The sequence below is a fragment of the Rutilus rutilus genome, assembly GCF_951802725.1.
Source record: "Rutilus rutilus genome assembly, chromosome: 4".
Lineage (NCBI taxonomy): Eukaryota > Metazoa > Chordata > Actinopteri > Cypriniformes > Leuciscidae > Rutilus > Rutilus rutilus.
In genome coordinates this window covers 20,011,556-20,027,389 of record NC_140212.1, presented here as the reverse complement: position 1 = coordinate 20,027,389, position 15,834 = coordinate 20,011,556, and the positions used below count along the sequence as shown (strand labels likewise).

Here is a 15,834-nt window from a genome sequence, read left to right as displayed (position 1 = left end):
AAGCAGTGTCAAATAAAGAGATTTGCACAGTAATCTTTGGATTTTCTCCAGTTGTCTAATGAGAACATATGAAAAGCTCTTTGTTTGCTCTTGTGTTCCATACCCCCTTATTAGTTCATGTGCATATAGTCAATGTTTAATCTAGTGGCTATTTCCTCATGCTATTCAAATTGGTGAAGTGGATCTCATCATAAAAGGGCTTCAAGACCCATTTCTGTAGTCCTGATGCACCAGTGAGCAGACATTTATCAGATAGCATGGCTCTGCAACAGGCAATATTTTTAGGAATAATTGTTGTATTCTCAGGTTGGTTCATTTTGATTACTTCAATTATTTATATAGTTTAATTTATTAAAGCGTGTAAGCAATTTGCTATATTGACTAAAGATTAATCTAGTTAATTGTTTTTATTTGAACATTTATTTCAAAAACTTTTGGAATTTAAACTTTTTTCTGATTTAATTTGCAGGCCACATCTACTCAGGGTTTGCAGCTCAAAGTAAGAAAGTATTGCATTTTATCTACTTTAATACATGCTTGGGTACATGTCCAATTATAAATGTGTTAGTATTATAGTGAGAGAAAAAAATAGACTTGGTTTTGTTACAAAATTCAATGTCAAAATTTTCTAGTGACTGATCACATCTAAATTGTTCAGTTGGCCCAAGTGAAATTCTGTAAATTTAATTTGATAATTTACAGAATTTCACCTGCGCCAATTGAAAAATTTAGAAAATTTTGAGTTGGGGAGGTTAGAAATTTTATACAGTGTATGAGACAAACCATTTGTCACAATAAATACATACATTTCAGTAATGAGCTGTTATGTCTACTTTGGTCCTATTTGTTTTGGTTTCTTTTTTTTTTTTAGATGTGTGTAAGACGTACGGCAGCGGCGTCTTTTATACCTTCAACAAAACCGCATTTCATCTGAAGTCCACATGTCCTGTAACGCTCACACGGTTCACTCATGCTGGAGTGAACTGTCATATCATCGTCCAGCGTGGATCGAACGGCCTGATGGACAGAGTGGAGATCATTGTCAATAAAATCACGACTCTCATTTACAATAACACTGTTACAGTGGAAGGCAGCAGGTTTGGCATTTCTATATTTAGATTAGTTGAATACAATTTCTGTATTTGTATAGAACTACTTGTAATTGTCTTGTAATTTCTTGTATTGAAATTAGCATATAATTATAAAAGCTGCTGTGTGTGCTATTTATTATTGGTTTCATCTCATATTTTTTCCTAATATAAATCATATAGCAAATATTAGATTCTAATTTAGCAAATCAAATATTTGACGACAGAAATTGCTAGAATATATAAAAGCTTGACATGAAATTAATCAAAAACATATTTACATTTTTATTAATACTATATCATCCAAGATACCAAAATATATGGGCCACGTTTTTAGAAGTATTTCTTGATTCAAATGTTTTTGTTAGTATATCCAACACTGTAAAAAAAAGTAATGTTATGACAACATATGTTTTTTACATTGCTTTAACTCTTTTTATAAGTTATATAAGATTCAACTTGTTTTAATGTAATTTAAGTTGAAATGACTCAAACATCCAAGTTGATTGTACTTAAATAATTAAGGCAGTTTTTTTTAAAAGCACACATGAAATAAAATAAAAATTGTTGATCTTTTCACAGAATTCCCCTTCCATACGACCACACTTATCAGTATGTGTTTCATTATGGAATCTATACCAGGCTCCAAAGCAAAGTTTTGCCATTGTCTGTCACCTGGTACAGTGTCTCTAATGGCGTCAGTTCACTCTGGGTGAGTTTCCTTTAAAGACAACGGTCTGAAAGATTGCAAAATTCTTTACTGATTTAACAAACATAATTGAACCAAAAATATGTGATTGTTGCATTATTGCGCGTCTATATACAACTCTGACCGTACTATATTTTATATGTAATCTTTGAGCACATCTTTTATAGGTGGAACTGGACCAGGTTTTAGAGGACAGTATGAGTGGACTTTGTGGGCACAAGAACAGCTCAGGTAAGTGTGCTCAATTGATATGTACTGTTTAAATAACGAGTGTCAAGATATAATAATATAATAATTTTTGATGGGGTTTTGTTCATAGAAACTATGCAGCAGCTGATATCTGACAGTGTTCTCTCTGATTGGCAATGCCTGACACAAGACTCTGTTGCACTGCAAAACAATGTGAGTTTCTGCACAGCTGAACAAATATGAACAGTAAACTGATAAAAATAACATGAAATTTGAGGTAAAAAAAAAAAAAAGCTGGTTAAATTGCCAGCCCTTTACCATAAAATATACTGTCGCAAATAAACTGACTGCAATAAAATTTACTTTATTTCTTTTGATCTAACTTGTCTAAACCATTGATTGAATAGTATAATATTGTACCATATAGATAAAAAAAAATATATAAAGAAAAATAAATATTATTACATTTTTTGCCATTTTGTGAATATTAAATAATGTAATCAATAAAAAGTAACTGTATTATGATTATGAGTATTTTAAAATGTAATATAATCTAATTACAAGTATTTAATTTTTAAAATCTGATTAGGTAATCCAGATTACATATAATCAATTACTACCCAGAACTGTTTACAGTGTTGTTCTTTCAATGAAGCCTGTACATAAAATGAATTATAAAAGTTATCCTTTATAATCCTATAATGCATTGCCTTATATTTGTAAAATATGCAAAGGATTACATGATGTACTGTATTGCATTGATGCACTGATTGCCTACTAACCATATCTGTATTTTTTGTTTAGGTTTGTAATGATGTTTTTTCCCATGCTATGGAATGTCTTGGCAAACAACGTAAACTATACTTGGATCTATGTAATAAACATATGAATGGCTTGTGGCATAAGGAAGCAAACTGCTCCTTTTTTAAAGAGATCTCGCTTATGTGTAGGAGCTCCGATCCACTTTTGACAGTATGGAGATCGAAAAGCAACTGCTGTAAGAACCACAGTTTTTACAACTTAATGAGAAATGTAATCATATTCATTTTTGTATATATATATATAAAATAGTAAGAATTCATCTTGTTTGCAGCCCAACCTCTTTGTCCTGGAGACCTGTATTATAAGGAGATGGGTAGCGCTTTCCCGCCAACCTGCAGCAACCCACAGAATTACACCACAGAATTGACTAGCACCTGCCTGCCAGCTAATGGTTGGTCCTTGATTAGCATTAAAAAAGGAAATTTGTTTTCACAGATATTTTACTTTAATTTAATTGATTTTTTTTATTATTATTTTTTGTTTTTAGAACAAGTCTGTAACCTTAAGCATTAGTTTGCATTAGTCACTTTTCAGATGTTGCAAAAAATCTAGTTTTATTTTATTAATTTGAATATAATTTGCAAAACATTTCTTCTTATGCAATTTCAGGAAAGGTCCTGAATGATCATGCTGATGGTTACCATTCCATAAATGTGGAAGAATGTCCATGTGTACATGCAAAGATAACGTATGCTCCAGGGCAGGAACGTAGAACAAAGTGTCAGACATGGTGAGAACTAGAATTTTTTCCTCTAATTCTGGATAACTAATGATTTGGCAACAATATTTTAGATAATTCTTGTTATATAAAATCTATTTATGTATTTTTTTTTTTAAATAATATATATGGAATAGTTGTTATGTACAGTGCATCCAACAATTGGCTAACTGAAACTGAGGGCTTAAATATGCAAAGCTAACAAGGAAACTAGATGGAACACGGGTGAAAAGAATCAATAATGAGGGAGACCAAATCAGTGACAACAAACTAAAAGCAGGAACAAAGGGAACAGTAACAGAAACACAGAGAAACAATGAAAAACAAACTAAAAGTCCATAAAAAAGAACATAGACCAGACATCATCCCCCCCTTCTGGTAGTGGTGGTGGTCGGGGAAATCAGTTGGGGAAGGAAGAGTTCATGGGGGAATGGGAGGAATAGTCTACGGGTGAGTGGGTGAAGGGAGAAGCCATGGAGGAGATGAAAGATGGAGGAAATAGCTGACAACCCAGAGTATAGCAAGGATGAGGGTCCATGGTGAAACCAATTGAGGGAGGAGCCAGGTTGGAGTCAGAGGTCCGACCACCAGCAATGGAGCCAGGAGAGCTGAAGAACCAGGCGGAGCCGAGGAAACACAGAGACCGGATGTCACCGTAAGTCCTGGAGGCCAAGGTGGAGCAGTGGGGACCAGCGGCTGAGCTGGAGTCAGGGTGGTAGGGTTGTGCCGATGGATGATATCATCGTCCATCGTGATGGCTGACCGACATCACGATGGTGAGCCACCCTGTCAGACCAGCCCAGTCTCACGGCAGTTCGTGTTCGTGTGTATACCAGTGGTTAGGCAAAAATCATGTGGCTCGCAAGGTCTCTCACCCTTTACCAACGAACGATAAAAAAATTAAGACGTGCGTGTTCAGTGCTGTTCGCGAGTGTCACGAGTCACCACAGCAATCAACTAACCGCTTACGTTTCTGTGGTAACCTAAAGCCTGTTTTATGCTTCTGCGTCGAACTGCCGCCGTAGCTACGTCGTAGGCTGTGTGTAGCGCGCGTACCCTACGGCGTACCCTGACGTGCACCTCTCCAAAAATGTAACAACGCGTCAATTCTACGCGGACACAAGCGCTGTGATTGGTCTGCCAGAACCCCTCCCTCGGGGTTTCACACGCTCCCTAGGTACGCGTCAACGCGGACAACGACACAGAAGTATAAATTAAAACCAACACGTTGCCTACGGCGTATAGGCTCCGGCGTAGGTCCGACGCAGAAGTATAATGAGGCCTTAACAGCTCCTGTACTTTGATTCAAGCAGCCGCTGCTTGTTTAAAGTGATGGCGAAAATCATTTTAGAACAGCACCGAAAATGTAAAAGTAGGCTATATAAACTTTAATATATCCTTTTATTGAAACGGGTGCTTTACTGTTCAAAGAGACATTTCGAAACATTTCACCCGCTGGCCGCTGGTACTTTTACTTTTGCCGCAGAGATGCTTTATGTCCTAAAAATGTGTCGTATTGTTGATAATCCGCGCAGATTTCAGTTGACGATTCTGTTTAAAGTTATTAATAATAAAACATGAATGAATGAGAAAGAAAAGAGCAGGATGTGCTTTATATTGAAAAGAAATATTAAAAGCGCGATAAGTCGCGAAAGAGAACTGAATTGTACTGACAGGATGCTGTGCGCGCGCTCCGAGCGCAACACGGACAAGAATATAGTCTTTGTCTTCGGTTGCGAGCCTAAACGGCCAAATAAACATATAAATATTTCAAAATGCCAAGCCGAGTATTCCCGTGGCGTAAACACAGTAGGAGTGTACTCTCTCTCCCTTCGTGATGGTCAGCGCGATTCCGTAGCACCCCCCCCCCCCCCCCCCGACGATATCATCGTCCATCGCGATGTTTTACTGTAAACATCGTCAACTGCCAATTTAGGGGACATCGCCCAACCCTACAGGGTGGTGGACTGATGCAGACCAAGGACCAAGGTGGAGCTGGAGGGAAGGTAGAGCCCAACAAAGCTGAAAGGGTGGAGGGATATGGCACCTCCAAAGGACTGGAAGTCCATGCCTCAGGCAGAACGACAACTGACCAAGGTGGAGCCGGAACAAGGGACAAGGGAGCCCGGTGAAGCCGTGAGGACGATGGTCCCAAGTGGAGCCGTTGGGGCAAGGAGCCAACTGGTCAACAGGGCGAGGTGGAGTTATGGGCCCAGGGGATCTACTTACAAAGGTGGAGCTGGTGACCGGAAGACCCGAGGTGGATATGCGCAGCAAACAGAAGAGAAACAGAGGAACTGAAAGGAGCCAGCAGAGGCAGGACTAAGGAACTGGCTGTCATAGGTAGAAGGGAGAGGGACGCTAGGTGAAATCATTAGCTACGAAGGACACTTGGAGCTGGGCCGGACCAGAGGAGATGCAGGAGACTTGGATGCTAGATGGTGAGTGGAAGACCAGTGGAAGAGGAAGGCCCAGGGAACTGGTCAGGAACAGTTCAACCTCAGGGCTGGGGTGATGAATAGGAATCAGCTCCAGGATGTCAAGAAACATAGGAGAAATAACAGGAGCAAACTGAAGCTCCTGTTATTAATAAAGCTCCTGGGGTGATGAATGGGAATCAGCTCCAGGATGTCAAGCTCTACTAGCACAGATGGACATGGCTGCAGGCACTGGCTCCAGGGTCGAACTCTCCACTGACACAGGGTCCTCTGCGAGCTTAGGCTCTGGCTCTATTTTTTGGGGGGGACGTGGGGTCAGGCTCAGGGTCTGAGGTGGGGGTGGGCTTAGGCTCGGGATCCATAGCATGCGAGTGGCATAGATGGTCCTCCTCCACCTCACCCACGGTGAAAGAGGAACCACTCTGCAAGAGCACTAGCTTAACAAAGTCCTGAAACCTCCCTCGAAATACCATAAACGGGCAGGGGAACACGTTCTTTTAAGTTCTAATTAAGTCTAGTCAAAGAAAATAGAGGGAAATGAAAAAGTGAGTAAGATAGGTGAGGTCCAAAAAAATCTCTAGTGTGGTCCTTGATCATCCTGGGTGAGGAGGAGGAGAACAACTGGCAGATCCATGTTTAAATCTTCTCTTGGTCCGTCCTGTATTCTGTTACGTGCAGGGCAGGCAAGGAAGAGGAATGTAGTTTATTGAACAAAGCAAAGAAGATAATCCTAAACCAGAAGTATATGAGAAATACCAGGAGCAAACTAACGCACGCAACATCATAGAAAATACAGGACAATATAGGCTAACTGACACTGAGGGATTAAATTTACAGCGCTAACAAGGACACTAGATGAGAGGTGACAGGAATCAATAATCAGGGAAACCAAATGAAATAATGACAACAAATGAGAAGCGAGAACATAGGGCACAGGAACAGAAACACAGGGAAACAATGAAGAAGAAACGGTAACACTTTAGAATACTGTTCCTTCATTAATGAATAATTACACAGGAACAATAGAGTAACGCATTATTAACATTCTAGTAACTACTATTAACTAACAAGAAACTCTGATTAACAAATTAGTAAGTAATAGCGCTCAGATGAATGTAGTAGTTCATTATTAACTAATCAGTAACTACTATTTTTTTCATACCTCCCAGAGAACTACTATCTACAGGTTCATAATTAACATAATGCATAATTTATAATAAAAGGTAATGGTAACCCACTAGTAATGACTCAAGTATTACAACATCATTCTAAAGGAACTACTAATTATTTGGATCAGTATTCTAAAGTGAAAAACATGATAACTACCTAATATTGACTGAAGTCATTGTAAGCTTTTGAGATTTGTGTAAGATTTTGAATAGTAATTCCTTCCAATGGATTTGGTAACACTTTAGTCATTACTAGTGTGTTCCCATGATCTTCACTTTAGAATACTGATCCAAATAATTAGTAGTTCCTTTAGAAAGATGTAGTAACACTTGAGTCATTACTATCAAAAACCTTACAAAAGCCTTAAAACTTACAATGACTTTTGTCAATATTAGGTATTTATCATGTTTTCACTTTAGAATACTGATCCAAATGATTATTAGTTCCTTTAGAAGGATGTAGTAACACTTGATTAATTATTAATGAGTTACCATTACCTTATTATATATTATGCATTATTAATATTAATTATGAACTTGTATATAGTAGTTCTTATAGTCTTCAGTGAGGTATGAAAAATAGTAGTTACTGATTAGCTAATAGTGAACTACCACATTCGACTGAACGCTATGACTTACTAATTCGTTAATCAGAGTTTCTTGTTAGGTAATAGTAGTTACTACAATGTTAATAGTGCATTACTCATTTGTTCCTGTGTAGTTATTCATTAATGAAGGAACAGTATTCTAAAGTGTTACCAAAGAAACTAGTCCAGAAAAGAGAACATTAACCTGATAATAGTATTATTATTATTATTTGTTAAGAATATAAACAAGGTTTATTAAAAGACAGTCTTTGTGAGTAAAAAATGTGGGATTTGAATATATTCTGTAGAAAAAAAATAAAACTGCTTGAGACATTTTTTGTTGTTTTTATCCCCTTAGTACCTGCATTAGAGGCAAATGGGCATGTTCTCCAAACACATGTCCAACCAAGTGTATTATTGAGGGCCAGTTCATCACTACATTTGATGGCAAACAGTATTCTCTACTTGACAGATGCACATTTGTGGCTGCAAGGGTAACTGAAATGGAAAGATTTCACTAAAATATGATATTTTGAGGTTTACTGATATTAAAATGTATACTATTTGGTATGTCACCCAGGGGCTTAACTGGACATTGAGCATTCAGTATTCTGTCCAAACTGTTGTCATAGAAAAGGCATATCTTAATATCAACCAGGTTTGTCTGTTTTCCTTATCTACATTCCTTTCTTTTTTAACATTTGCATAACTTTTTTTGTATAATATTTAATTGTAACTTAATAATTATCAATAAAAATGAGATTATTATTTGCATTTCAACACTGCAGATATACTACAGTACAGTAGGGTGGGCTGTAGTTAAATTTTTTTCAAAATTGCATAATGCCATATTGGAAAAACATTATTCTTCATCATGAAATTCACTGCTCTTATAAAATAAATAATGCTATTTTCATTCCAGGAAAGATATACCTTCTCTACAAACAGCATACAAATGAACAATATTGAAATCAGTGACCTGTCACAGACTGGTAGGCTCTTTTGGAATTTGATGTTTTAGATTCATGAGTTTGAAATATTCATATACAAGCTTGACGAAATGTGCAATATTAACATAAGCTTTGAAAAATTACTTTCTCCTTATACTGTATATGTAATTGGGTTTTGTTTCAGAGTCAACCACAGTCTTTTGGCAGTCTTCAATGTTCATTCAAGTTCAGACTTCATTTGGCCTGAAAATGCAAGTTCAAATCTCTCCAGAAATTCAAATATATTTGAATTTGCCACCAACCGAAAATACCAAAGGTTTGAATAAGTCATATTCAAACAAGTTTCAGAAAAATATAATTATATATAGAGTCAAATTTGATCTTGGTCAAAAAAATCTAATTTGAAAGTTTTATTTATTTTTTATTATTTTTATTATAATAGGTCTCTGTGGAACTTTTAATAATGACACCAGCGATGACTTCACCACTTTTAGTGGCATCATAGAAAGTTCGGCTCAGCTTTTTGCCCAGTCCTGGTCAATGGGCAGTTGTACCCCAATTACTGGATGCATCAACACTGACAATGGTGATGTTTTTGCTTAACTACTTAACAATATTAATGTTATTTTTAAAGATGACCACTTATATTCATTCCATTTGCAGAGATATTTGCTGAGGACAACTGTGACCAACTGAAAGATCCAGAAGGAGTGTTTGCTGTGTGTCACGATTATGTACATGTTTCGCCCTTTGTCGAGGTACAGATATATTCCTATCTATAAACATATTTGATGCATTTGAAATTCATGGTTGTTTTCTTGTTATTAATCTGTGTTCGATTCTTCTCAGGCTTGTGTAAAGAGAACATGTCAGTGCTCGGCTGCATTACAGGGATGTTTGTGTGTCTCCTTTGGAAACTATGCAAAAGCCTGTGCAACTCAAGGGATCACTGTTGAGGACTGGAGATCAGAAACAAACTGCAGTGAGTGACAAGCTTTTATTCAGTGCAAAAATAATACGGTGACATTCAGGTTTGTTGTTTTTAAAGGTATAGGTTTTCATGTCGCAAAGAGTTGTTATTTTCAAAAAAATTTAAACAAAGTTGAAATGTCTCTGAGTTTCAGCCTCTTTTCCCCAAACTTCTCGAAAAAAGTGTATATGATTGGAGGTTGCAACTTGTGCACTAGTTTTTAATTGGGTTTTAATTAGAAACATAAGGTTTCATCCCTGTTGAGCCCTCAGTTAGTTGCTATGGTTTTTTATTTGCCCTTATGTGTCACACCTGTGTCTTGTCAATTGTCTCGTTTACTTCCTAGTTTGTCCCTGTGTGTGTGTATATACAGTAGCCCTCATTTTCAGTTGTTCTTGGTCCGTTCTCAACTATGTTATGTTGGTTGCTGGTCTCTTGCAGTCTATTCTGCCTCAACTCCTCTTTGCTGTAACCTGACTACGACAAACACATGTTGGGAATTACTTTCCACTAGTAGAAACAAAGCTTTCCAACTCTTTGAAACAACTTAACCAATTGCTTTGCAAAACGATTCACTGTTTAGAAGCGACACACTGGCGATGCCTGCTAGCTGCGAACTATTGGAATTTCGGAACTTTTCAAAACAGTTATGAAGTAACAAAGCTTTGTTTACTGAAATCACGTGACTTTGGCAGTTTGATACGCGCTTCGAATCACTGGTTCGAAACAAATGATTCGCAAAGGTTTCGAAGCAGTGCTTCACGAGTTCACACTTACATACAATTAGAGGGAGTAAAGTTTAATGCGTATTTGGTGAGCTGTCTGGGGGGAGGGCTCCGAGCTCGCAGTTCGGCCCGAACCCAGAGTACTTCCCCCCCGTATGTAAATGGTTAGGACTAGAAGTGTGGAGAAGGGGTGGTAGAGGGATGCTGCTAAACTGTCAACGAATTGAGGTGAGACTGCTAAATATATATACACCTCTTATCGTTGATTGCTGAGTGCTCTTCACTAGTGATAATTATCTGAACGTGCTCCTCCCGAACTTTGTTAATAAAACATCATTTAAAAAGCACCCATCACTACTATCCACTATTCGACTTATTTAAAGGAGCTGTATGTAAGAAATGTATTTCAGTTAATCATAAAATGGCCCTGATATGTCAGTACACATTAAGAAATCATGTTCATTTCAAATACTTATATCACTGACAACAGTAGTCCGGCCAGGATATTGTCATTTAAAAAGTGAAGTTGCAGCCCTCAACTGATGTTGATGTTGTCATGTTGTGTTTTGGCCTGAAGCGCCACCCTCCACCTATCTACCAATCACGAAGTCAGTAGTGTTTCGGCATCGGGTTGCCAGCTCTGCTCTAGTTACCACAGCTGCTGGATCCTGGATACCACAGTTCGTGCTGGATCCTGCAGCCTATCTGGCAACCTCGAGTCAGGGGGGAGGGGGAGGGGATACACCGCTCTACAGTAATTTGAAAGTGATTGCAGTACCAGTTTTGGCCACAATCTTACATACGGCTCCTTTAAATAAAAAATAAAATAACATTTGTGATATACACATTTCATGTTTTGTTGATGTATCTACTAACATGATTACAAAAAGTTCTTATGGTTACATCACCATGTGAAAACAACTTTTTATTATTATTATGTGTCAGCATCTATGTATGGCTAAGTACCCACTCTACAAATTATCATTGTGCTTTTCAGTTCCTTCATGCATGGGCAACCTGAGGTTTACTTACGCCACTTTGGCATGTAACCATACCTGCCGTTCCCTCTCGGGCCCTGATCCCACCTGTGAGGTGGTGGACGACCCTGTGGAAGGGTGTGGATGCACATCAGACTCTCACCTGAGCAACCAACTGACCTGCAGTCCTCGCTCACAGTGCAGCTGCCACCACCCAGGAGGCATCACACCTCCAGGCCCAGTGGTTATCGGTGGACGCCAATGGTAAGGATAAAAACAAGGCTCAAACAATGTCTTTGAGTACAATTTATAGCTGAATCTGTGTATACAATGTTTGTCTTTTATTACAGCTTGTGTGAAAATGGACAACTTCATTGTCCCAAATTTTGCAGTAAGTTTTTTTGTTTCCTCAAGTTTTTACATTTGACAAAATACTACATTCAGGGTATAATCCACTAAACAGCAGATGCTATCTGTTCTGGTTTGGTACTCCATTTAGTATTTGTATTTAAATTGAAGCGGCACTGCGGAATTCCATAGTGGTTTTTAACACCGATTTTTTACATACGGACTCTGAATCATAAGATTACTTTCTTAGTGAACTCCACCCTTGAATTTTCAACTAATATAAGATTTCTATGAAGTTCTATGCTTTTTTTCTTCTAGATTGCACAGTGGGAAAGATTTGTGTGGATTGTTTACAAATACCCGTGAACACTGGCCATAGGACATGTGAAAGCTTGACCAAACCCGTAGTGAGCTTTTTTTTTTTTTTTTTTGACATTATGACATCCTACCATATGCAAGTATTAAAGTGTTCCTTTTCTGCAAGAGTCGGAGTGAAATTGATGCTATATATTTACAGACTGATGATAACAGCTGTATCAGTGGCTGTTATTGTCCTGGGGGACTTTTTGAAGATCATAACGGTGGTTGTGTGACTCATGAAAACTGCACCTGTGAATTCAGTGGGAGGGTGTATGAAACTGGGCAGAGTGTGGAGACAAACTGTAAAATATGGTAAGAGCCTTGTCTTCTAGGTTCACATACTTTAAAGGAATAATTGTTCCAAACCCATATGGTTTTGTTTTTGTAGTACAAGATATTTTGCAGAATGCTTTTCCCCAGACTGGGAATGTAAATTAATTGAGATTAAGGCCCAATCCCAATTCTATGTTATACCCCTTCGCCTACCCCTAACCCTTCGCCTACCCCTTACCCTTGCCCCTTGAAACAGAGTGGCAAGGCGTAGGGGTGAAAATATTCCCCTAAGAAATGGGACACCACTACTACACCGTTACACGTCATTATACGCCATTGCTAATGCCTACGTCACAGGAGATGCGCCAATGTTTATCACAAACTTCCAAGATGCCGTCGTCAGCTGTAGTCTTGCATGAGTTACAGCTATTTTTTTGCATTTTTCTTCTGAAGTTCGCAGAAAACAACGGAGATGACGATATCTTCGACGCCTAATGCTGCGTTCACACCAAACGCGAATAGAGCGTCTGGCACGAGTGATTTCAATGTTAAGACGCGTTTACGCGCGTCTGGAGGTCTTGCGGCGCGAATGAGGCGTTTAGCGCGGCGCACACGAATTCGCCTCATTCGCTTCAAACTTCGCTTCAAACCTTTGCTTTTTACACGCGTCATATTGTTAACGAATTTTAGCTATTTTTTTGCAACCGTTTATTTGAATAACATGACCGTAAATATGAACACAAGATTGAATGTGACATAAAGAAAATGATTATTGGCAGTCATGTTGCCTCTGTAGCCGGTGTATGCAGGTACATTTCTCATACCCCGTCGTTTGAAGTGTGGTCCCGAAAAATCTTTGTTTCAAGGGCTATCTGGCCCTTCCCCTTACCCCTACCCCTCCAATCAAAAGAGAATCGAGACAACCCTACCCCTTCACAGGAACGCGCAAAACGGAGGGGTAGGGGCAAGGGGTGAATTGGGATTGAGCCAAAACAATTACAATTGAGAGACCCTGCCCAATAAAAATACAATTAATTAGAAACCCTTTTATTGGTAACATGGGTTCACTGGATTTGAATTATATGATTTTGTGTCTCACAGCACATGTAGAGGTGGTGAGTGGTCATGTATTGATGAGGCATGTTCAGGAGTATGCGAGGTTTTTGGGAATGGGCATTACCACACCTTTGACTCCAAATGGTACAAATTCGATGGCCACTGTCAGTACACTCTAGTGAAGGTGAGTGTTTGCCATGTGATAAATTACCCTTTTGGGGTAACCTTGGAGTTCGATACATAATACAGTAAGAGTAATTTAAACTTGGCAGAAGTTGCTTTTGTCAAACAGCTAGGAAATCAATAAAAATGAAACAATGACAGTCAAATATGAATAAAAAACAACCAATGCCCAAATGATTGAATATTGCTCAACATATTCCTGACTTTTAATTAGTGTTTGTACAGCGTACTAGTAAAATTCTCAAACACGTGCCAAACATGTTTTAACCTCTAATATTTCTTGTAAAAGGACGCAGGTTCAAGTGGACAGTTTGCAATTAAATCTGAGAGCGTTCCTTGCTGTGACGAGTCTTTGACGTGTTCCCGCGCAATCTCAGTGGAGCTCCTGGTATATGATCTTCTGTGAATATAAGTTGTTGTTGGATGTTTTCAATATTTCAACTTTCTATCAATTAAAAATTGTAATGCATGATGCAATTGTGCTTGCTCAATGTTTGACAGGGTACAGTGACTCTGATGTTGAGCGATATGAAGGTAACTGAGAAACTTCAGGCAGGGAATGCATTGTTGACAGAGCCCCTTTATTCCATCCACACTGTGGGCCTCTACATCATCATCACAACTCCCGGACTGGGCATCACTGTAATCTGGGACAAACACACCAGGGTCACCATCCAACTAGAGCCTCAGTGGAGAGTAAGGAATCACATTTAATTATGTCTAAGTTTCATATTCAGTCCCCACATTGTGACTTAATCAGGGGCAAGTTTCCTGTACAAAGACATTACTCACTGCATTCACTAGAAACAACAGAAAGATGCTTATTTTTTTAAATTACGCCTACATGCAGTTGGTACAGTTATTGGTGTCCTCCTGTGGGCTTGAATGAATGTGCGATTCATTCAGTCAGAAGCTTTCAGCAAGCTTTGCTGGATCAAATCTGCTACTGAGCGGTAAAGACATGCAATATTCTCTTTTAACTGTGGAATATTAGGGCAGAGTGTTGGGACTCTGTGGAAACTTTGATGGAAAGGTGACAAACGACCTTCTGACGAGCAGCTCCTCCGAAGTTTTCAGTGTTCTGGACTTTGGGAATAGTTGGAAGAGAGCAGATCCACCATGCTCTGATGTGACCCATGAAATATTTCCCTGTGAACGTCACTCCTACTGTGCAGCCTGGGCTCAGCGGCGATGTATGATCCTGAGATCGGACACCTTTAAAGATTGCCATCTGAAGGTACCTTGCAGTGATGTTAGTCAACTAAATAATGTCGTTTCTGATGTTTGTTGCTTGAAGTTAATCTTGGTTCATTAACAACAAATCACTGTTTATATATCAACCAATAACGACCTTTTTGTTCAAGTTCATCAAACGGTTTCTGGGTTTGATAGTTGGGTCAGGTACACAATGTGCTCGTAAGTGATTTTTTTCCCCATGAGGAAATCAGCCAATAATTGTTGCATTCGTATGACTACTAGGTGGATCCAGAGCCTTATTACCAGGCCTGTGTTTTGGAGTCCTGTTCTTGTGAGTTTGAAGGAAAGTTTCTCGGCTTCTGTACTGCTGTCTCAGCTTACGCAGAGGCATGTAGTGCAAAGGACGTTTGCATCAAATGGAGATCCCCAGATTTGTGTCGTATGTATTGTATTCTATTGTTATTAAGAATATCCCAGAATGAGCATTTCCTGGTAAAGACATACCTGGGTTATTATTGAGTTAGTCAAGTGATTACAGTGTTTGTTAATCTCCACAGCGGTGTATTGTGACTATTACAATGACGTGGGCCAAAGCACCTGGCATTACGATCCCTGTGGCCAGGTTAAGACCTGTGGCACTAATAAACGCTTTACAGGAAAACTTGAAGGTATTTTTTTTTCCTTCCTGTTCCTGCTTCTTGATCTAGATGTATCCCCAGACAGCAACATAGTGTCGGCACAGATCCGGCCCACATCTGGTTAAATCCCGTTAAATCCACATGTACAGTACCAGATGTGGCCTGGATCTGGGCAGACACTATGTTGCTGTCTGGGTCAGTACTGCTAGAAATTAGAAATATGAAAACAGTTTAAATGTCCCGGATGTCTTTGGTTTTCATAAAGCACTGCATGAAACTTTCAGGTTGCTATCCAAGATGCCCTGAGGAGACCCCATATTATGATGAAAACATAGGTAAATGCACCACTTTGGACAACTGCACTTGTAACATCATGAACAGAGTGTTGTCACCTCCTGATGAAATGTGCACTCCCTATAAATGCTGGTAAGCCATTT

General features: G+C 38.8%; 1 protein-coding gene across 1 annotated transcript in view; it reads left to right on the top strand.

The window, feature by feature from the left end:
- Window positions 1-257: 257 nt before the first annotated feature.
- The window catches only part of LOC311289784 (uncharacterized protein), a gene marked incomplete at its 5' end in the record, with an annotated part of 31,237 nt that continues 15,660 nt past the window's right edge, over window positions 258-15,834 (top strand). The window contains 20 exons of the mRNA XM_084408030.1: window positions 258-306; window positions 470-499; window positions 872-1,097; window positions 1,671-1,800; window positions 1,965-2,028; window positions 8,855-8,986; window positions 9,113-9,256; window positions 9,334-9,428; window positions 9,520-9,652; window positions 11,363-11,606; window positions 11,693-11,733; window positions 12,009-12,097; window positions 12,208-12,362; window positions 13,425-13,563; window positions 13,852-13,950; window positions 14,064-14,258; window positions 14,557-14,799; window positions 15,042-15,198; window positions 15,317-15,427; window positions 15,682-15,823. Of these exons, the coding sequence (XP_084264156.1) occupies window positions 258-306; window positions 470-499; window positions 872-1,097; window positions 1,671-1,800; window positions 1,965-2,028; window positions 8,855-8,986; window positions 9,113-9,256; window positions 9,334-9,428; window positions 9,520-9,652; window positions 11,363-11,606; window positions 11,693-11,733; window positions 12,009-12,097; window positions 12,208-12,362; window positions 13,425-13,563; window positions 13,852-13,950; window positions 14,064-14,258; window positions 14,557-14,799; window positions 15,042-15,198; window positions 15,317-15,427; window positions 15,682-15,823 (2,618 nt within the window). The remainder of the gene's footprint in view (window positions 307-469; window positions 500-871; window positions 1,098-1,670; window positions 1,801-1,964; window positions 2,029-8,854; window positions 8,987-9,112; window positions 9,257-9,333; window positions 9,429-9,519; window positions 9,653-11,362; window positions 11,607-11,692; window positions 11,734-12,008; window positions 12,098-12,207; window positions 12,363-13,424; window positions 13,564-13,851; window positions 13,951-14,063; window positions 14,259-14,556; window positions 14,800-15,041; window positions 15,199-15,316; window positions 15,428-15,681; window positions 15,824-15,834) is intronic.